General features: G+C 49.7%; 1 protein-coding gene across 4 annotated transcripts in view; it reads right to left on the reverse strand.

Annotated features, from left to right (window-relative positions):
- The window catches only part of LOC115168970 (agrin), a 404,724-nt gene that overhangs the window by 49,580 nt on the left and 332,473 nt on the right, over positions 1 to 22,671 (reverse strand). For all 4 annotated transcript variants that reach the window (XM_029724547.1, XM_029724548.1, XM_029724550.1 and 1 more), the window contains 5 exons: positions 12,074 to 12,193; positions 8,775 to 8,902; positions 7,274 to 7,388; positions 4,315 to 4,434; positions 3,646 to 4,110 (listed from right to left, as the gene is read on the reverse strand). In XM_029724547.1, the coding sequence (XP_029580407.1) occupies positions 3,646 to 4,110; positions 4,315 to 4,434; positions 7,274 to 7,388; positions 8,775 to 8,902; positions 12,074 to 12,193 (948 nt within the window). The remainder of the gene's footprint in view (positions 1 to 3,645; positions 4,111 to 4,314; positions 4,435 to 7,273; positions 7,389 to 8,774; positions 8,903 to 12,073; positions 12,194 to 22,671) is intronic.

Genomic DNA, 22,671 nt, shown 5'->3' on the forward strand with positions numbered 1-22,671 from the left:
AAAGGATGTTCATTTGATAGATAAGATATAGTTAACCTTGAAAAGAGCCTATCCATCTGCCAACCTCTTAGAAAAAATGTTTGAACCAAGAACTGATGTTGCCACAAGATGGAAGGGAAGTTGGATCATAACGAACGCAATTACAGTTAACAAACACGTACGCTTAATCCAGTATAAACTAATGTATAGAAAATTATACAAGAGCAAAATTCACAAATTCTACAGCACAATGGCAGAGTCATGTCTCAAATGTCAAACTAATAACGACTTCATAATCCATGCTTTCTGGGAACGCTATAAAGTCCGGAGGTTGTGGGCGAAACTACAAAGTGGGCTGTCAGAAGTTTTACAATGTAAACTGACTTTTAATCCGCTGTCTGCATATTTCAAGATATAGCATATGGGGGTGTAGCGAGATACCTGATGGGCTGGATGATTCTCTTCTCATCACTCAGCTTGAAAAAAACGTATACTAAAAAACTTGGAAGTCAATCAATCCGCCATCATTGACACAATGGAAAAATCGAATGATTTATTATCAAAGTAACATCGGCGACAAGAAAAATAAATTGGTATAATTTAAGGCCAAGTGGCAAACAATAATGCAGGCACTTGGGATGGGGGTGTGAGCATGCGGGTCTTGGCAGAGGAGATGTAGTCATTGTTTCTGTGTGTCTGTAAATTGTTGTTTGTACAGTTGGAGACAAGAGCCTAGTTAAGGTAATATAGCCTAGCCTAGCTAGGTAGGTCATACAGTAAGCTCAACAGACAGATGTGTGGAAAGAGAGAACCTGTGACTTACAGAATATGTGCTGGTGTGTATCATCAGGTAGAAAAGGACAGCTTGATGTGTTTTTGATTTTATACTTGGAGTTTTGACACGAATGCGCACATGAACGCGTACACACACACACAAAAAATGAAGGTTACGTATGTAACCATGGTTATGTGAGCTATATGGATCACTCCAATATATTGGTATCACTCCGCAGCGGAGGGATACATCCGAGGTGAGGATTTACAGATATACTTCTGTGTCACGGCTGGGGTCCGCCCCTATTTATAGACCCCATGATCACGACACACGTTCTCTAGCACTGTAGAGGATTGGAGCGATCCATATAATTTACATACGTAACCTTCGTTATGTTTCACTATATTGGATCACTCCAATATATTGGTATACCCGTACCAGATAAGTCAATGCTAGAGGGACCTGGCCAGGCAGTGGCAAAGTCCCAGCGCGGGACCGAGACGCAGGGGCCGTCAATGTGGAAGGGATGTCCTGGCACAGTCCCCGGAAGGGGAGGCAACGCCCAGGACTGCTGAACCAACCGCAGAGGGAGGTGCCACATTTACCCGATAGTACCTAGCAAAGGTGCAAGAGGAAGCCCAGCTGGCCGCAGCACAGATATCAGCGAGGGTACCGTAATTTCCGGACTATTAAGCGCACCTGAATATAAGCCGCACCCACTGAATTTAAAAAATATATATTATTTTGAACATAAATAAGCCGCACATGTCTATAAGCCGCAGGTGCCTACCGGTACCTTGAAACAAATGAACTTTACACAGGCTTTAACGAAACACGGCTTGTAACAAAAATAAATAGGCTTTAACGAAACACGGCTTGTAACAAAAATAAATAGGCTTTAATGAAACACGGCTTGTAACAAAAAATAAAAAATTAGCAGTAAGCTTTAGTTGTCTTTTTGCACTGAGTCAATTCCTCACGCTGCTGTTTCCAACGTCTTATTATCGACTCATTAAGACCAAGCTCCCGTGCAGCAGCTCTATTTCCTTTTCCAACAGCCAGATCAACCGCCTTCAACTTGAAAGCTGATTCATATGCATTTCTCCGTGTCTTTGCCATGATGAGGGTGACAAAATGACTACCGTAATCAGAATGATGGGAAGTTTGAGAGCGCTCGATTTAATCTAAACAGTAAACAAAAAAGTTTTGGACCTTAACCCGTTCTGCAATTTCATTGGTCTAATGAAAGCTTCATGCCACCAAAAAACTGAGCACGTCACAGAATGTGTTTTTTTGGAGAAAAAAAAATTGAAAGCGGGAAAAATCCATATATTAGCCGCGTCATTGTTTAAGTCGCGAGGTTCAAAGCCTGGGAAAAAAGTTGCGGCTTATAGTCCGGAATTTACGGTACTCCTCTCAGTAAAGCCCAGGACGCAGCCACACCTCGTGTTGAATGTGCCACCACAGATCCCAGCACTGGCCTTCCAGCCAGGAGGTATGCTGTCGTAATTGTGTCCACGATCCAGTGAGAGAACCTCTGCTTTGATAGCCCAGCCCCCAGGACTCTCTCATCATAGCAGACAAAGAGCTGGTCTGTTGTTCTCACTGACTGTGTCCGCTCCACATAGGCAGCCAGTGCCGGAGGGTACAGGGCACAGCATGCCGGAGGGAGGCCCAGACTTCCCTGCCACTGCCGTGGGGTCGTAAGCAGAATCTTCGGGAGGAATGAGGGTTTGGGACGAAGAGATATACTCCTCCCCCCGGGGTCCATCCGGTAGCACTCAGAACTTACTGAAAGAGCATGGAGCTCACCCACCCTCTACAAGGAAGTAATCGCTAACAAGAAAGCCACCTTCATAGAAAGCTGCCAAGACCACATCCAGATCCCAGCTCGCCATTGAGAGGGTCCTAGCTGGACGCAGGCGACGAACCCCCTTCATAAACCTGGAGACCAAAGGATTGCGCCCCACTGGCCTGTCCATCCATCCCGCATGGCAGGCAGATATAGCGGCCAAATACCCTCTCAGTGTAGAGGCTGCCAAGCCCTCATCCAAGCGAGACTGTACCTCAAACCATTTCGGACGTCTGCGAGAAAATGAAAGAGAATGTGTGTCTATATATAGGGGCAGACCCCAAGCGTGACACAGGTGTACACGGGAGTAAATCTGTAAATCCTCACCTCGGATGTATCCCTCCACCGCGTACACACTTGTTTCTCTGCCATTATATTATCATCTTTGTTCTCCAAACTCAACAAACTCCTGAGCCGTCTGTTTCTCTGTTCGCCTTTCTTTGACTTGGGAGAATGTAGGCTGATGAAATCATCTTGTCTAATGATTTGATTGATTTGAGGGAGGCTATGGGGACTCAAACACACATTTCCACCAGTTAATCCCGACCTTAATGTAAATTATTTTAAGATGCAGCAGCGTGAGGTAATTTCTTATCAGAGACTACCGAGTGGGAGAAACTAAGGGAAAAAAAGCTCTTGAGATTGCTCTGACAGCACACAACACTTGATTTTGGCGCTCGGCGCAGCAGACACTGATTTGATATCAGTTTACTTTAGCGTTGACTGGTAGAGTGCGCAGTGGTTGATAACCTCGTTGGTTATTTACCTAGCGGTGTAGCAACTTTCATAGATGTTGGATATCTATTGAGTTAAATAGACGGGAAGGTAAGCTGTATGGGTTTGGGCATTGTCTTTGATGCAAGGTAGGGGTCAGTTCAGCACTGTCATTTCAGGACATCAATACTTAAATAGGAACCTACTGTTCTCTTCTAGGACTGTGATCATTTTCATCTGCCTTTCAAAGTTCAGAGATGGAACCTAGGGTTTGTGTTTGTTTGTGTGTGTCGGTCAAGGAGGGCGGCGAGGGTGCTCCACTCACATTTCTCGCAGACGACGCCCCCTCTCCCGGCGGGGCAGATGCAGGTGAAGTCGGCGCCGTCGTCCTCACAGGTGCCGCCGTGGCGGCAGGGGTGGGAGTCGCAGGGCCTCTGGGCCTTGGTGTGGTGGGGCACAGGGCTGGTCCTGTGGAGGGGGGTGATAGTAGTGGTGGGACTGGGGGCCATGGTAGAAGGGGCGGCGGTGGTCCGGCGGCTGGTATAGGAACGGCGTGTGGTGCCCAGGGGACGGCGTGTGATGAAAGGGGAGTTGGGGGGCGGCAGGGTGGTGCCCAGGGGACGGCTTGTGACGAAAGGGGAGTTGGGGGGCGGCAGGATGGTGCCCAGGGGACGGCGTGGGATGAAAGGGGAGTTGGGGGGCGGCAGGGTGGTGCTGGTGGCAGTGCTGGCAGTGGGGGTGGTCGCGGTAGCTGTGGTAGTGGTGGTGAAGTAGGGGAGGGAGAACAGGCCTGGTAGACAGATGGAGAGAGGGAGATTCAGAGAGGGAGAGCAAATGTCAAGGAGCGTGTCATTCTTGGACTTTGACATACAAGAACCAAAAAATGTCTAATCATGCTTACATCGTCCTTCCTTAAAACATTTCATGTCCTCTCATGCTTCATGTTTGTAAGTACATGTAAACAACGCAAGCCAATCCCCTGGGCGTGTCCTACCATAGTTGTTGAAGCGAATATTCTCCTCCTCTGGCTTCTTCACCACAATGGCTGTCTCCTTGGCTGCCTTCAGCTGCTTGAGCAGGGCTCCTTCAATGTCCTGCACCTTGAACCTCGTCTCTGTAGGACAACATGGAGGACAAAGACGTTCACAACAACCCAGAGGACACCACTCAACTAGGACAGCTGTTCCATGTACTTCTACGTGTTTTATCTATCCCAGAGCTAGCACACCCGATTCAACTTGTCAACTAATTATAAAGCCATTGGCTAGTTTAATTAGGGATGCTGTTCCAGGGCTACAACAGAACTGTGAAACATTTGGTCCCAGAGGAGAGGTTTGAGAGACACTGAAGAAGGCAGAGAAGCAACGTCCTGAAACGGCAGGAAATTAGGAAAGTCACTCCCCTCTCTCCATCCCATTACAGTAAATATTTACGAGAGCGATCGAGGCCGCTTGCTACGAGACAACGACACACCCAAGGGGACCAGTCGTTCTCCTACCATGCAACAAAGTTTCACTAAGGTTCAGATTAACCTTTCTCATAACATTTTCCACAGATGGCCATTTGAAATGGCCGACGCAGAGTTCCTGCATTGCAACGTCTATTGTGCGGATGTAAAAGACACTGAGCGGAGCCAGTAAAAAGAGAAGAGGCGTGGAGAAGGGCAAGGTTTTTGGAGGTTTAATCCAATAGGGGAGAGGCACTAAAGCCTTGTTCACATTGGAGGTTCAAATCCAATTTTTTGGAATATCCGATTCTAATCTATTATTTTTCCTGCATTCTGAATGGCTAAAGAGCACATGGAATCGGATATTTCAAAGCACATTTCAAACCACCTTCGTAGGTGTTTCAAAGTCGGATGCATATCTGATTCCTGTCCATGCGACTTGTATTTGAATGATAAAATGTGATTTACTTGCCCTCAAGTGGTTTTTATACTTATTTGGCATATTTTGTTGCTTGCTAGCTACTCTGTTGACTGTTAGGTAAGAACATGTGGTTGCTAACTCGTTAGCTACACTACATGGCCAAAAGTATGTTGACATGCTCGTCAAACATCTCATTCTAAAATCAAGGGCATTAATATGGAGTTGGTCCCTCCCTTTGCTGCTATAACAGCCTCCACTCTTCGGGGAAGGCTTTCCACTAGATGTTGGAACATTGCTGCGGGGACTGGTTCCATTCAGCCACAAGAGCATTAGTGAGGTTGGGCACTGATGTTGGGCGACTAGGCCTGGCTCGCACTCTGCGTTCCAATTAATCTCAAAGGTGTTCGATGGGGTTGAGGTCAGGGCTCTGTGCAGGCCAGTCAAGTTCTTCCACACCAATCTCCACAAACCATTTCTGTATGGACCTCGCTTTGTGCACGGGGGCATTGTCATGTTGAAACAGAAAAAGGCCTTCCCCAAACTGTTGCCACAAAGTTGGAATCACAGAATCGTCTAGAATGTCATTGTATGCTGTAGCATTAAGATTTCCCTTCACTGGAACTAAGGGGCCAAGCCCAAACCATGAAAAACATCCCCAGACCACTATTCCTCCTCCACCAAACTTTACAGTTGGCACTATGCATTGGGGCAGGTAGCGTTCTCCTGGCATCCGCCAAACCCAGATGGACGGACTGCCAGAAGGTGTAGATTGATTCATCACTCTAGAGAACGCGTTTCCACTGCTCCAGAGTCCAATGGCAGCAAACTTTATACAACTCCAGCCGACGCTTGGCATTGCGCATGGTGATCTTAGGCTGCTTGGCCAAGGAAACCTATTTCAAGAAATTCCCGACAAACAGTTATTGTGCTGACGTTGCTACCAGAGGTAGTTTGGAACTCCGTAGGGAGTGTTGCAACCGAGGACATAGGATTTTTACGTGCTACACGCATCAGCACTCGGCGGTCCCGTTCTGTGAGCTTGTGTGACCGACCTACCACTTCGCTGCTGAGCAGTTGTTGCTCCTAGACATTTCCATTTCACAATAACAACACTTACAGTTGACCAGGGCAGCTCTGGTTGGAAAGGTGGCTTCCTATGACGGTGCCATGTTGAAAGTCACTGAGCTCTTCAGTAAGACCATTCTACTGCTAATGTTTGTCTATGGAGATTGCATGGCTGTGTGCTCGATTGTATACACCTGTTGCAACGGGTGTGGCTGAAATAGCCGAATCCACACATTTTGGCCATGTAGTGTAGTTGACTGCTGTGCCTAGCCAAAAAGCTAAGGTGACAACAATTGGTTGTTAAATAACTTATGAGTGATAGGAAGCACAAGCACAACCACTAATCAGCCTACACTACTGTGCACACCCCCGTCATTACTATGACAACTAGCGTAGCCATGTCAGCAAATGACTGTTGTCTGAACACACACACATTCCGAATTGGTCACTTGTAACTTGCTGTTTGGACAATCAGTATTCCAAAACAAAACTGATTTGAGCATTAAGGCCTGCAGTGTGAACAATGCTTAACAGTACTCTGGGGCCGAAATGAACCCAGTTCTGAAATACAACGCCACCAAGCTCACTGAGAGGATTTAATTGATGTTGTTTTGTTAGTTTTTCCCTGTTGGCTCTGACAAATAAACAAATACAGCCCACGTCTGAAAAAGAGAATAACAATGAAAATAACATAGCCACGGTCTAGTGTGTTTTGTCAAATGGAATGACTTTCTGAACAATAATGGCAGTGCAGTGATACACTTGCCGTAGCCTTTTGCTGACATTGGCATTTAGAAACTTGTTTATATGTTTATATGTTTAATGAATGTGCGACACTAGCCATAACAGTACATTTGCCATACTATACCATACAGTAAGGGCTGGTTTCTTGGACTAAGACGCACTTTCAAAGGACAATCTCCATTGAACATGCTTTTTTAATCTGTGTCCGGGAAACTGGCCCAGAGTGTGTTCATCATGACTTTTTATCAAATCGTTTTTACCTGGGACGGTTTTTACCTGGGTTGAAGTGGGCCTCGACGAAGGCCAGGATGGAGTTGCTGGGCGCCAGGCTGCGGACTTGGACGCTCGTGAAGTCCTTCTGCACCTCTGATTTACGGAACAACTCGTTCAGCTGAGCCAGGGAGGAGAAACACATTCATTAGTACATACCATAGCCAAATATTTTGCAACAGAAATGAAGCTTGGACAAGTTTAGGTAGTCCCTCCTTGTTTCAGTCCGTTTTGTTCTGTTTCGTGCATAATGAATACAACCAGGATGATGAATGAGCGAGGTAATGAGCTCTGTGCAGTGGCTCATCCAATTTGAGTGCAGTGAACTCATTTCGCGGAAGGATGGGGGGAAGACTATGTCTGCATCCAAAATGGCACCTTATTCCCTGTATAGTGCGCTACTTTTGACCAGGGCCCCTATGCCATTTGGGACGCAACCTATGTCAGTGAATTGGTCTTCTACTGTGTAGAACCACATTGGGCCTGGTCTGGGTGCACAAATTGACATTTTGCTGCAGCTAGGGGTATAATTACATGAACATGTTTTTTTCTGAGGCAGAGGTAAATGTCAGGTTAGCATGGCACACGCTGGCTCCTGATTGGTTTAGCTTCTGATTCACTACGTAGGGTGTGTGCTTTTGGTGCCCAAATGAAGTCTAAGTCACTGTCAGGAAGTAAATAAGCGGTATGTAATCCACATGGTGTCATGCTTCCCTACTAAACAGAGCATAACATTCATCATGTATCTCACTCTGTTGGCTCAAGTTGATACCTTGAGGGAGAAATAAGGTACTGTACCAAGTACCTGACCTCATTTCTGTTTATTTTCAATCATAGAGCTAACTCCTGCTGACCACTCATCTCAAGAGATTTTGAAGCACACACAATTGTGTTATTCTCCTGTTCCTCCTCTGTTCACTCCAAATGATTTGTATGGGGGGTGAACGACATCACTCCCACTACACTATACTCCATTTTCTATACTAGCATACTGTATGTTTACGTCTTTGCACATACTCCTCAGGTACCCCTGCTGGGTAGAGGGCGGGACTGCAGGTAGCATAGCAAAACCAATCTGTGTGTGTCCAGACACAAACCACACGGCCACACTGAACCAGAAACACTGCCACCTCTCCCCCTCTCTAGTTTTAACCTCAGGTGATGTCCACACACAGTCTCTAGCAGACAAACACACACAAGGGGCTAGAGGGATGCTTTTGCTATCTAGTGCCACAGCTGGCCCCCACAAGGCGTAGGATGCACACACATACAGACACACAGTCACACACTGAGTGTTGTGAGGTGGTAGATTAGGCTTCGACGGGGGCCAGTGACACCATTTCAACAGCTGGCGAGAAGCACACGTGTGCGCACGCCCACACACACACATGCAATGTCCCCCTTTAAGAGCGAGCATTAACTTTGACAACCCACACTTGTTCGACAGACTGTTGTTGAACCACTGACTATGGCAGCTAGTTCTGTATGTAGGGGGGTTGCTACTCACAGCACTCTCGATGCTCCTGGCCGTCTCGCCAAACAGCTCAGACTTAGGATCCTCCATCTCAGGGGTGTAGAAGACCTCCTGGCCCTCCACCTGGTCCAAGTGCAGGAAGCCGCTGAACCGCATGGTGGCTGGGAGGAAATGGTGTCATACACAAGTTATAAACGTTTACTTTCTGTACCTGTGAGGCATGCGGTGCCCTCAACTACCCGCCCTCAGCTTCAGACAGTGACCGTTTGGGGTAGTGCCAGTCTGGGGTTAGTGATGGAGTGTGTGCGTGGGGAGGGGTTGGTGTGGTTGTGATTGGCTGCAGCGGAAGTGGAAAGAGTAGATTGTGGGATATGAAGGAGGAATGAAAGAAGAAGGGAAGAGGAAGAGCAGAAGGGCAGGGGGTGGAGTAATGGAGTTTACCAGACTGAGACTTGTCCCAAAAATTGGCAGAGGCATGGAGGACTGAGTAGAGAGAGATCAGTTAGACAGACAGGAAACATTGACACACATATTACAAAGACAAGCAGAGAGGGACAGACAAGACAACACGCATAGCAAAAATGAAGAACATTTTCTAAAAGGTCTCCAGCTTTGGCAAAGACGGTCCCCCACCTTGCCCTTAAACATCCCCATTTCCCTGTTCAGAATCCTTCAACCCCCAATGGCCTCTTGCTATTGTTCCGGCAACACAACGGCAGCGAGACTCAAGACATCGTGAAAGAGAAGAGTGAAATAAAGCAGAAACCAGGAGAGAAAGGGGGCTGGAGAGGAGATGAGGAGAGGCGCTGATGCCGAGGTTTCATGCCGCGGCTCATAATCAGCTGAACAAATTGCCCAAATCAATCATGGTGCCCTGCTTGGAGCTCGCCTGGAAAAAAAGCGAAGAGCACTTGTATGATTATCGTGGAAGATAGCCGTAATTGTCTCCTAATGCCGCCAAACCGGTGACTGACATAGGCTGGTTAAAATTGCATGATAAGGACTTTTTTTTGCCGTTGTCTCCGCCCGACACATCGATTCAAATCTGATGGGGCAGCTATTAAATAGGAACAAATGGGGAAGGTTCAGATGGAGAGAAGAAAAAAAGAGGAGAGGAGAGCGATAGATCAGATTTTTTTTATATGGGTAGAAGACAAAACAGAGGAGGCCATTTTTCTGACGAGCAGCAGCCCTGATGGACAAAGAGAGGCATGGGGGAATATCAGATAACGTTGAACTGTGAAACTTAAAAGGCCTTGTCTGAGTTTAACTTGCCGCTCGCAACTTGCATTGGGAAAGTGGACAGAAGCTTTGTTCTTAGTATTAACACATTCAACTCTGACGCCCTCTGGTGGCATTTTGTAAATGACTCATAATATTGTATACTACCCTCATAAAGTAGATTTCATTTCAAAACTATAAGTCCTACAAACACATGCTTAGTACTGTTAGAAAGGTAAGGACTGTGGGATTATGATAAAGGGGATGATAAAGGGGATGATAAAGGGGGATCAGAAACAATGTGACTATTACAGAGCCTTAGATACAACCGATAAAACAAATGTGTATGTGTGTGTGTGGGGGGGGGGGGGGGGATTTGAAAGTCTAGGTTTAACATTAAATATGTAAACAATTATTGTTCCAAAAGGTTGTTGTAATTTTATGAAGAAAAATAAAGTCTGATCTTTTACCTAATGGTGTCGCTCTAAACATGCACAAATTCCCATAGGAACATAGACAGGACTTGTGCAATGTAATTTTTCACCTTACAGGAATAATTTTTCATCTTACTGGAATGATATACATATGAGCAGCAGGTGGGCAGCAGGTAGCCTAGTGGTTAGAGCATTGGGCCAGTAACCGAAAGTTTGCTAGATCGAATCCCAGAGCTGACAAAAATCTGTCGTTCTGCCCTTAAACAAGGCAGTTAACCCACTGTTCCTAGGCCGTCATTGTAAATAAGAATGTATTCTTACCTGACTTGCCTAGTTAAAATAAAGGTTAAATAAAAATTAAATAAATGAGGAGAAAGCTGAAGTCTACCTATCCATTGACGTGAATATATCACGTCTGAGTCCCAGTTTTTCCACTAGGTGGCAGTAGGAGATCACATGAGCACATGATGTCTCTTGGCGACTTGAAACCAGTTGCCTCTGGTTTGGGTAGTCACTGTGCCAAAATGGCTGAACAGATTTCTAAGCCTGACATCTTAAAAGGACTATAGCAATCAGGGCTTTTAAGTTCTCATGTTTATTGTTGTTGAAATAAGACACAGACAGGTGAGGAAACTGTAAACTTCTTTTCCCATTCACTTTTCCTATTGTAAACGAGTGAGATAGTTTGATTTCCGGAAAGACAATGGCTGTAGCTTTCAAATGGTACATCACTTTCTAATTTCTGACAACAAAAACTTGTTTTTAAATGGGAAATCATGCGCATGATACATATACTGTAACTGATACAAGTTATTACACTTCTCAGATGTTTCAATGATATGGCAACAAAGTCAGAGTAATTGAAATAACTCCCACTGATGCTTATCTGGGCTAGACAGAAAAAACAAATCTTGCGACTACGAGGATGCATAAAAATGTTTGCACTGACTGTGGGGATTCGGACGGTTAAAGGAACACAAACATGATCAAAATGTCCATTTGCACACCAATAAAATTTGTCCACACCTTCTGATGACCGTTTATAGGGCGATCTAAAGTTAACGCCTTTTTCACTAGGAGTTAGCAAATAGCGGTTAGCTCCTCTCCTCAGAGAGATCACTACAGAGATCAATACAGTAGGAAAATAAAGCTAGACGCACCGCTGATAGATATTACACCTTGCCGGTCGCCATGGACTTGTCAGTTCCATCCTAATGAGTGTGATATCAGCCTTTCTCAGGAGTAGAAATAGGTCTGGCGTATTGATTAAGGAGCGATACACTCTATAAATCGGTAACTCTTTGGCAGAATGAGCTATCGATCGACAAAGGGTGGGTGTGACATCATTAGCGCCTCGCCAGTGCTGACAAACAGATGTTTGTGATGCATTTCGTCATTGCGTGATGTGGCGTGCTGCAAATGTACTGTACAGAGACTGTATTGTAGTGCTAATAGAGTGATTTCATGTTTGCATTTCACGGACGGTAGCGACTCTTAATGTTGGTATTTGTGTGATGAGAAAGAAGCTCTAGATTTTATATGAGCACATTGTTTCATATCCAAAAGTCCTCTTCAATTTCAAGTGTGCCTCATAAAGGGGTTGAAGAGAGGTGAGGTGGTAAGTATAGGAGGGGAACAGGAGAAGGGGGCATAAGAGGGGGGTTGTGGGGTACTTACAGGGGCAATTGGCTCCCTCAGGGCTGCTGGAAGCCGTCTTGCCATCAGGACAACAGCCGAAGGGAGTGTTGTCACACGACGAGCGGTCCTCCACTGTGGGGATGGTGGTGGGTGTGGGGTCTAGGGGAAAGAGAGGGTTCATAATGCTTCATAACACCTCATAACGCTTCATAATGATTCATAACACTTGTAACACATCTTAAGTCTGGCAGTGGTGGCCGCAGCCTAGGGAACTAGGGGTGAGAGAGGAAGAGATTCATAATGCTTTATAACGCATTGTAATGCTTCATAATACCTTCTTAACCCCAACCTCGGAGAGCTGCATCTGGAACTCATCTCCATTATGAGAGCCATACTGTAGTAGCTACATAATGGGCTACATACCGTTATAATGGCACTAAGTACTTTGTGATGAGGGCTGGTAAATAACCACGGAAACAGCTAATCTCTTCCACTGATTGGGCGATTGCTATCTGCAAATTTCCACTGATTGGCAGATGGCAATCTCCAAACACTGTCCCAGAGAACATAGCCTTTGCTATAAATCTAGGAGTACCCTGACCTTATCTCCAATGGGGTAAAATGGCTACTCTCACAGTACACCAGGGAATGGCCTGCACCCGTTTCTTTCTTACGGGGATAGGTTCCTCTGTGGAGCAGCTTAACGGTCACCCTATGATTAGAAATGATCGTAGAGCAAACAACCGTGGCTTGCTGAATAAGTCGTTAAGACGTCAAAGGGGGACGGTTGTCTCTTCAAGGACTCTCTGTCGTCGCCCTGTGAGTGAAACACCCGCTGCTAGGAGAGGAGAAACAACTCTAGGTAAGGGACTGGAAGGAAGGGAGGGAGGGGAGTCTGTGGAGAAACAACTCTAGGTCAGGGACTGGAAGGAAGGGAGAGAGGGGAGTCTGGAGAAACAACTCTAGGTCAGGGACTGGAAGGAAGGGAGAGAGGGGAGTCTGGAGAAACAACTCTAGGTCAGGGACTGGAAGGAAGGGAGAGAGGGGAGTCTGTGGAGAAACAACTCTAGGTCAGGGACTGGAAGGAAGGGAGAGAGGGGAGTCTGGAGAAACAACTCTAGGTAAGGGACTGGAAGGAAGGGAGAGAGGGGAGTCTGTGGAGAAACAACTCTAGGTCAGGGACTGGAAGGAAGGGAGAGAGGGGAGTCTGGAGAAACAACTCTAGGTCAGGGACTGGAAGGAAGGGAGAGAGGGGAGTCTGTGGAGAAACAACTCTAGGTCAGGGACTGGAAGGAAGGGAGAGAGGGGAGTCTGTGGAGAAACAACTCTAGGTAAGGGACTGGAAGGAAGGGAGGGAGGGGAGTCTGTGGAGAAACAACTCTAGGTCAGGGACTGGAAGGAAGGGAGAGAGGGGAGTCTGTGGAGAAACAACTCTAGGTCAGGGACTGGAAGGAAGGGAGAGAGGGGAGTCTGGAGAAACAACTCTAGGTCAGGGACTGGAAGGAAGGGAGAGAGGGGAGTCTGTGGAGAAACAACTCTAGGTAAGGGACTGGAAGGAAGGGAGAGAGGGGAGTCTGTGGAGAAACAACTCTAGGTCAGGGACTGGAAGGAAGGGAGAGAGGGGAGTCTGTGGAGAAACAACTCTAGGTAAGGGACTGGAAGGAAGGGAGAGAGGGGAGTCTGTGGAGAAACAACTCTAGGTCAGGGACTGGAAGGAAGGGAGAGAGGGGAGTCTGTGGAGAAACAACTCTAGGTCAGGGACTGGAAGGAAGGGAGAGAGGGGAGTCTGTGGAGAAACAACTCTAGGTCAGGGACTGGAAGGAAGGGAGAGAGGGGAGTCTGTGGAGAAACAACTCTAGGTCAGGGACTGGAAGGAAGGGAGAGAGGGGAGTCTGTGGAGAAACAACTCTAGGTCAGGGACTGGAAGGAAGGGAGAGAGGGGAGTCTGTGGAGAAACAACTCTAGGTCAGGGACTGGAAGGAAGGGAGAGAGGGGAGTCTGGAGAAACAACTCTAGGTCAGGGACTGGAAGGAAGGGAGAGAGGGGAGTCTGTGGAGAAACAACTCTAGGTCAGGGACTGGAAGGAAGGGAGGGAGGGGAGTCTGGAGAAACAACTCTAGGTCAGGGACTGGAAGGAAGGGAGGGAGGGGAGTCTGTGGAGAAACAACTCTAGGTCAGGGACTGGAAGGAAGGAAGGGAGGGAGGGGAGTCTGTGGAGAAACAACTCTAGGTAAGGGACTGGAAGGAAGGGAGAGAGGGGAGTCTGTGGAGAAACAACTCTAGGTCAGGGACTGGAAGGAAGGGAGAGAGGGGAGTCTGGAGAAACAACTCTAGGTAAGGGACTGGAAGGAAGGGAGAGAGGGGAGTCTGGAGAAACAACTCTAGGTCAGGGACTGGAAGGAAGGGAGGGAGGGGAGTCTGTGGAGAAACAACTCTAGGTCAGGGACTGGAAGGAAGGGAGGGAGGGGAGTCTGTGGAGAAACAACTCTAGGTCAGGGACTGGAAGGAAGGGAGAGAGGGGAGTCTGGAGAAACAACTCTAGGTAAGGGACTGGAAGGAAGGGAGAGAGGGGAGTCTGGAGAAACAACTCTAGGTCAGGGACTGGAAGGAAGGGAGAGAGGGGAGTCTGGAGAAACAACTCTAGGTCAGGGACTGGAAGGAAGGGAGAGAGGGGAGTCTGGAGAAACAACTCTAGGTCAGGGACTGGAAGGAAGGGAGAGAGGGGAGTCTGGAGAAACAACTCTAGGTCAGGGACTGGAAGGAAGGGAGAGAGGGGAGTCTGGAGAAACAACTCTAGGTAAGGGACTGGAAGGAAGGGAGAGAGGGGAGTCTGGAGAAACAACTCTAGGTCAGGGACTGGAAGGAAGGGAGAGAGGGGAGTCTGGAGAAACAACTCTAGGTAAGGGACTGGAAGGAAGGGAGAGAGGGGAGTCTGTGGAGAAACAACTCTAGGTCAGGGACTGGAAGGAAGGGAGAGAGGGGAGTCTGGAGAAACAACTCTAGGTCAGGGACTGGAAGGAAGGGAGAGAGGGGAGTCTGTGGAGAAACAACTCTAGGTCAGGGACTGGAAGGAAGGGAGAGAGGGGAGTCTGGAGAAACAACTCTAGGTCAGGGACTGGAAGGAAGGGAGAGAGGGGAGTCTGGAGAAACAACTCTAGGTCAGGGACTGGAAGGAAGGGAGAGAGGGGAGTCTAGAGAAACAACTCTAGGTCAGGGACTGGAAGGAAGGGAGAGAGGGGAGTCTGTGGAGAAACAACTCTAGGTCAGGGACTGGAAGGAAGGGAGAGAGGGGAGTCTGGAGAAACAACTCTAGGTCAGGGACTGGAAGGAAGGGAGAGAGGGGAGTCTGTGGAGAAACAACTCTAGGTCAGGGACTGGAAGGAAGGGAGAGAGGGGAGTCTGGAGAAACAACTCTAGGTCAGGGACTGGAAGGAAGGGAGAGAGGGGAGTCTGGAGAAACAACTCTAGGTCAGGGACTGGAAGGAAGGGAGAGAGGGGAGTCTGGAGAAACAACTCTAGGTCAGGGACTGGAAGGAAGGGAGAGAGGGGAGTCTGGAGAAACAACTCTAGGTCAGGGACTGGAAGGAAGGGAGAGAGGGGAGTCTGTGGAGAAACAACTCTAGGTCAGGGACTGGAGGGAAGGGGAGAGAGGGGAGTCTGGAGAAACAACTCTAGGTCAGGGACTGGAAGGAAGGGAGGGAGGGGAGTCTGGAGAAACAACTCTAGGTCAGGGACTGGAAGGAAGGGAGAGAGGGGAGTCTGTGGAGAAACAACTCTAGGTCAGGGACTGGAAGGAAGGGAGAGAGGGGAGTCTGGAGAAACAACTCTAGGTCAGGGACTGGAAGGAAGGGAGAGAGGGAGTCTGTGGAGAAACAACTCTAGGTCAGGGACTGGAAGGAAGGGAGGGAGGGGAGTCTGGAGAAACAACTCTAGGTCAGGGACTGGAAGGAAGGGAGGGAGGGGAGTCTGTGGAGAAACAACTCTAGGTCAGGGACTGGAAGGAAGGGAGGGAGGGGAGTCTGTGGAGAAACAACTCTAGGTCAGGGACTGGAAGGAAGGGAGAGAGGGGAGTCTGTGGAGAAACAACTCTAGGTCAGGGACTGGAAGGAAGGGAGAGGAGGGGAGTCTGTGGAGAAACAACTCTAGGTCAGGGACTGGAAGGAAGGGAGAGAGGGGAGTCTGGGAGAAACAACTCTAGGTCAGGGACTGGAAGGAAGGGAGAGAGGGGAGTCTGTGGAGAAACAACTCTAGGTCAGGGACTGGAAGGAAGGGAGAGAGGGGAGTCTGTGGAGAAAACAACTCTAGGTCAGGGACTGGAAGGAAGGGAGAGAGGGGAGTCCTGTGGAGAAACACTCTAGGTCAGGGACGGGGAGGAAGGGAGAGAGGGGAGTCTGTGGAGAAACAACTCTAGGTCAGGGACTGGAAGGAAGGGAGAGAGGGGAGTCTGTGGAGAAACAACTCTAGGTCAGGGACTGGAAGGAAGGGAGAGAGGGGAGTCTGGAGAAACAACTCTAGGTCAGGGGACTGGAAGGAAGGGAGAGAGGGGAGTCTGTGGAGAACAACTCTAGGTCAGGGACTGGAAGGAAGGGAGGGAGGGGAGTCTGGAGAAACAACTCTAGGTCAGGGACTGGAAGGAAGGGAGGAGGGGGGTCTGTGGAGAAACAACTCTAGGTCAGGGACTGGAAGGAAGGGGAGGGAGGGGAGTCTGTGGAGAAACAACTCTAGGTAAGGGACTGGAAGGAAGGGAGAGAGGGGAGTCTGTGGAGAAACAACTCTAGGTCAGGGACTGAAAGGAAGGGAGAGAGGGGAGTCTGGAGAAACAACTCTAGGTAAGGGACTGGAAGGAAGGGAGAGAGGGGAGTCTGGAGAAACAACTCTAGGTCAGGGACTGGAAGGAAGGGAGGGAGGGGAGTCTGTGGAGAAACAACTCTAGGTCAGGGACTGGAAGGAAGGGAGGGAGGGGAGTCTGTGGAGAAACAACTCTAGGTCAGGGACTGGAAGGAAGGGAGAGAGGGGAGTCTGGAGAAACAACTCTAGGTAAGGGACTGGAAGGAAGGGAGAGAGGGGAGTCTGGAGAAACAACTCTAGGTCAGGGACTGGAAGGAAGGGAGAGAGGGGAGTCTGGAGAAACAACTCTAGGTAAGGGACTGGAAGGAAGGGAGAGAGGGGAGTCTGGAGAAACAACTCTAGGTCAGGGACTGGAAGGAAGGGAGAGAGGGGAGTCTGGAGAAACAACTCTAGGTCAGGGACTGGAAGGAAGGGAGAGAGGGGAGTCTGGAGAAACAACTCTAGGTCAGGGACTGGAAGGAAGGGAGAGAGGGGAGTCTGGAGAAACAACTCTAGGTCAGGGACTGGAAGGAAGGGAGAGAGGGGAGTCTGGAGAAACAACTCTAGGTCAGGGACTGGAAGGAAGGGAGAGAGGGGAGTCTGGAGAAACAACTCTAGGTAAGGGACTGGAAGGAAGAGAGAGAGGGGAGTCTGGAGAAACAACTCTAGGTCAGGGACTGGAAGGAAGGGAGAGAGGGGAGTCTGGAGAAACAACTCTAGGTAAGGGACTGGAAGGAATGGAGAGAGGGGAGTCTGTGGAGAAACAACTCTAGGTCAGGGACTGGAAGGAAGGGAGAGAGGGGAGTCTGGAGAAACAACTCTAGGTCAGGGACTGGAAGGAAGGGAGAGAGGGGAGTCTGTGGAGAAACAACTCTAGGTCAGGGACTGGAAGGAAGGGAGAGAGGGGAGTCTGGAGAAACAACTCTAGGTCAGGGACTGGAAGGAAGGGAGAGAGGGGAGTCTGGAGAAACAACTCTAGGTCAGGGACTGGAAGGAAGGGAGAGAGGGGAGTCTAGAGAAACAACTCTAGGTCAGGGACTGGAAGGAAGGGAGAGAGGGGAGTCTGTGGAGAAACAACTCTAGGTCAGGGACTGGAAGGAAGGGAGAGAGGGGAGTCTGGAGAAACAACTCTAGGTCAGGGACTGGAAGGAAGGGAGAGAGGGGAGTCTGTGGAGAAACAACTCTAGGTCAGGGACTGGAAGGAAGGGAGAGAGGGGAGTCTGGAGAAACAACTCTAGGTCAGGGACTGGAAGGAAGGGAGAGAGGGGAGTCTGGAGAAACAACTCTAGGTCAGGGACTGGAAGGAAGGGAGAGAGGGGAGTCTGGAGAAACAACTCTAGGTCAGGGACTGGAAGGAAGGGAGAGAGGGGAGTCTGGAGAAACAACTCTAGGTCAGGGACTGGAAGGAAGGGAGAGAGGGGAGTCTGTGGAGAAACAACTCTAGGTCAGGGACTGGAAGGAAGGGAGGGAGGGGAGTCTGGAGAAACAACTCTAGGTCAGGGACTGGAAGGAAGGAAGGGAGGGGAGTCTGTGGAGAAACAACTCTAGGTCAGGGACTGGAAGGAAGGGAGGGAGGGGAGTCTGTGGAGAAACAACTCTAGGTAAGGGACTGGAAGGAAGGGAGAGAGGGGAGTCTGTGGAGAAACAACTCTAGGTCAGGGACTGGAAGGAAGGGAGGGAGGGGAGTCTGTGGAGAAACAACTCTAGGTCAGGGACTGGAAGGAAGGGAGAGAGGGGAGTCTGGAGAAACAACTCTAGGTCAGGGACTGGAAGGAAGGGAGAGAGGGGAGTCTGTGGAGAAACAACTCTAGGTCAGGGACTGGAAGGAAGGGAGAGAGGGGAGTCTGTGGAGAAACAACTCTAGGTCAGGGACTGGAAGGAAGGGAGAGAGGGGAGTCTGTGGAGAAACAACTCTAGGTCAGGGACTGGAAGGAAGGGAGAGAGGGGAGTCTGTGGAGAAACAACTCTAGGTCAGGGACTGGAAGGAAGGGAGAGAGGGGAGTCTGTGGAGAAACAACTCTAGGTCAGGGACTGGAAGGAAGGGAGAGAGGGGAGTCTGGAGAAACAACTCTAGGTCAGGGACTGGAAGGAAGGGAGAGAGGGGAGTCTGTGGAGAAACAACTCTAGGTCAGGGACTGGAAGGAAGGGAGGGAGGGGAGTCTGGAGAAACAACTCTAGGTCAGGGACTGGAAGGAAGGGAGGGAGGGGAGTCTGTGGAGAAACAACTCTAGGTCAGGGACTGGAAGGAAGGGAGGGAGGGGAGTCTGTGGAGAAACAACTCTAGGTAAGGGACTGGAAGGAAGGGAGAGAGGGGAGTCTGTGGAGAAACAACTCTAGGTCAGGGACTGAAAGGAAGGGAGAGAGGGGAGTCTGGAGAAACAACTCTAGGTAAGGGACTGGAAGGAAGGGAGAGAGGGGAGTCTGGAGAAACAACTCTAGGTCAGGGACTGGAAGGAAGGGAGGGAGGGGAGTCTGTGGAGAAACAACTCTAGGTCAGGGACTGGAAGGAAGGGAGGGAGGGGAGTCTGTGGAGAAACAACTCTAGGTCAGGGACTGGAAGGAAGGGAGAGAGGGGAGTCTGGAGAAACAACTCTAGGTAAGGGACTGGAAGGAAGGGAGAGAGGGGAGTCGGAGAAACAACTCTAGGTCAGGGACTGGAAGGAAGGGAGAGAGGGGAGTCTGGAGAAACAACTCTAGGTAAGGGACTGGAAGGAAGGGAGAGAGGGGAGTCTGGAGAAACAACTCTAGGTCAGGGACTGGAAGGAAGGGAGAGAGGGGAGTATGGAGAAACACCTCTAGGTCAGGGACTGGAAGGAAGGGAGAGAGGGGAGTCTGGAGAAACAACTCTAGGTCAGGGACTGGAAGGAAGGGAGAGAGGGGAGTCTGGAGAAAACAACTCTAGGTCAGGGACTGGAAGGAAGGGAGAGAGGGGAGTCTGGAGAAACACCTCTAGGTCAGGGACTGGAAGGAAGGGAGAGAGGGGAGTCTGGAGAAAACAACTCTAGGTAAGGGACTGGAAGGAAGAGAGAGAGGGGAGTTGGAGAAACAACTCTAGGTCAGGCGACTGGAAGGAAGGGAGAGAGGGGAGTCTGGAGAAAACAACTCTAGGTAAGGGACTGGAAGGATGGAGAGAGGGGAGTCTGTGGAGAAACACTCTAGGTCAGGGACTGGAAGGAAGGAGAGAGGGGAGTCTGGAGAAACAACTCTAGGTCAGGACTGGAAGGAAGGGAGAGAGGGGAGTCTGTGGAGAAACAAACTCTAGGTCAGGACTGGAAGGAAGGGAGAGAGGGGAGTCTGGAGAAACAACTCTAGGTCAGGGACTGGAAGGAAGGGGAGAGAGGGGAGTCTGGAGAAACAACTCTAGGTCAGGGACTGGAAGGAAGGGAGAGAGGGGAGTCTAGAGAAACAACTCTAGGTCAGGGACTGAAGGAGGAGAGAGGGGAGTCCTGTGGAGAAACAACTCTAGGTCAGGGACTGGAAGGAAAGGGAGAGAGGGGAGTCTGGAGAAACCACTCTAGGTCAGGGACTGGAAGGAAGGGAAGAGAGGGGAGTCTGTGGAGAAACAAACTCTAGGTCAGGGACTGGAAGGAAGGGAGAGAGGGGAGTCTGGAGAAACAACTCTAGGTCAGGGACTGGAAGGAAGGGAGAGAGGGAGGAGTCTGGAGAAACAACTCTAGGTCAGGGACTGGAAGGAAGGGAGAGAGGGAGTCTGGAGAAACAACTCTAGGTCAGGGACTGGAAGGAAGGGAGAGAGGGGAGTCTGGAGAAACAACTCTAGGTCAGGGGACTGGAAGGAAGGGAGAGAGGGGAGTCTGTGGAGAAACAACTCTAGGTCAGGGGACTGGAAGGAAGGGAGAGAGGGGAGTCTGGAGAGAAACAACTCTAGGTCAGGGACTGGAAGGAAGGGAGGGAGGGGAGTCTGGAGAAACAACTCTAGGTCAGGGACTGTAAGGAAGGGAGAGAGGGGAGTCTGTGGAGAAACAACTCTAGGTCAGGGACTGGAAGGAAGGGAGAGGGGGAGTCTGGAGAAACAACTCTAGTCAGGGACTGAAGAAGGGGAGAGGGGAGTCTGTGGAGAAACAACTCTAGTCAGGACTGGAGGAAGGGAGGGGGGAGTCTGGAGAAACAACTCTAGTCAGGGACTGAAGGAAGGGAGGGAGGGAGTCTGTGGAAACAACTCTAGGTCAGGGACTGGAAGGAGGGAGGGAGGGGAGTCTGTGGAGAAACAACTCTAGGTAAGGGACTGGAAGGAAGGGAGATAGGGAGTCTGTGGAGAAACAACTCTAGGTCAGGGACTGGAAGAAGGGAGGGAGGGGAGTCTGTGGAGAAACAACTCTAGGTCAGGGACTGGAAGGCAAGGGAGAGAGGGGGAGTCTGGAGAAACAACTCTAGGTAAGGGACTGGAAGGAAGGGAGAGGAGGGGAGTCTGTGGAGAAACAACTCTAGGTCAGGGACTGGAAGGAAGGAAGAGAGGGGAGTCTGGAGAAACAACTCTAGGTCAGTGGACTGGAAGGAAGGGAGAGAGGGGAGTCTGGAGAAACAACCTCTAGGTCAGGGACTGGAAGGAAGGGAGAGAGGGGAGTCTGGAGAAACAACTCTAGGTCAGGGACTGGAAGGAAGGGAGAGAGGGGAGTCTGGAGAACAACTCTAGGTCAGGGACTGGAGAAGGGAAGGGAGAGAGGGGAGTCTGGAGAAACAACTCTAGGTAAGGGACTGGGAAGGAAGGGAGAGAGGGGAGTCTGTGGAGAAACAACTCTAGGTCAGGGACTGGAAGGAAGGGAGAGAGGGGAGTCTGGAGAAACAACTCTAGGTCAGGGACTGGAAGGAAGGGAGAGAGAGGGAAGTCTGTGAGAAACAACTCTAGGTCAGGGACTGGAAGGAAGGGAGAGAGGGGAGTCTGGAGAAAACAACTCTAGGTCAGGGACTGGAAGGAAGGGAGAGAGGGGAGTCTGGAGAAAAGACAACCTCTAGGTCAGGACTGGAAGGAAGGAGAGAGGGAGTCTGGAGAGAAACAACTCTAGGTCAGGGACTGGAAGGAAGGGAGAGAGGGGAGTCTGGGAGAAACAACTCTAGGTCAGGGACTGGAAGAAGGGAGAGAGGGGAGTCTGTGGAGAACAACTCTAGGTCAGGGACTGGAAGGTAAGGGAGAGAGGGGAGTCTGGAGAAACAAAACTCTAGGTCAGGGACTGGAAGGAAGGGAGGAGAGGGGAGTCTGTGGAGAAACAACTCTAGGTCAGGGACTGGAAGGCAAGGGAGAGAGGGGAGTCTGGAGAAACAACTCTAGGTCAGGGACTGGAAGGAAGGGAGAGAGGGGAGTCTGGAGAAACAACTCTAGGTCAGGGACTGGAAGGAAGGGAGAGAGGGGAGTCTGGAGAAACAACTCTAGGTCAGGGACTGGAAGGAAGGAGAGAGGGAGGTCTGTGGAGAAACAACTCTAGGTCAGGACTGGAAGGAAGGGAGAGAGGGGAGTCTGGGAGAAACAACTCTAGGTCAGGGACTGGAAGGAAGGGAGGAGAGGGGAGTCTGGGAGAAACAACTCTAGGTCAGGGACTGGAAGGAAGGGAGAGAGGGGAGTCTGGAGAAACAACTCTAGGTCAGGGACTGGAAGGAAGGGAGAGAGGGGAGTCTGGAGAAACAACTCTAGGTCAGGGACTGGAAGGAAGGGAGAGAGGGGAGTCTGTGAGAAAACAACTCTAGGTCAGGGACTGGAAGGAAGGGAGAGAGGGGAGTCTGGAGAAACAACTCTAGGTCAGGGACTGGAAGGAAGGGAGAGAGGGGAGTCTGTGGAGAAACAACTCTAGGTCAGGGAC

Source organism: Salmo trutta, chromosome 30 (genome assembly GCF_901001165.1).
Source record: "Salmo trutta chromosome 30, fSalTru1.1, whole genome shotgun sequence".
NCBI classification, from domain to species: Eukaryota; Metazoa; Chordata; class Actinopteri; order Salmoniformes; family Salmonidae; genus Salmo; species Salmo trutta.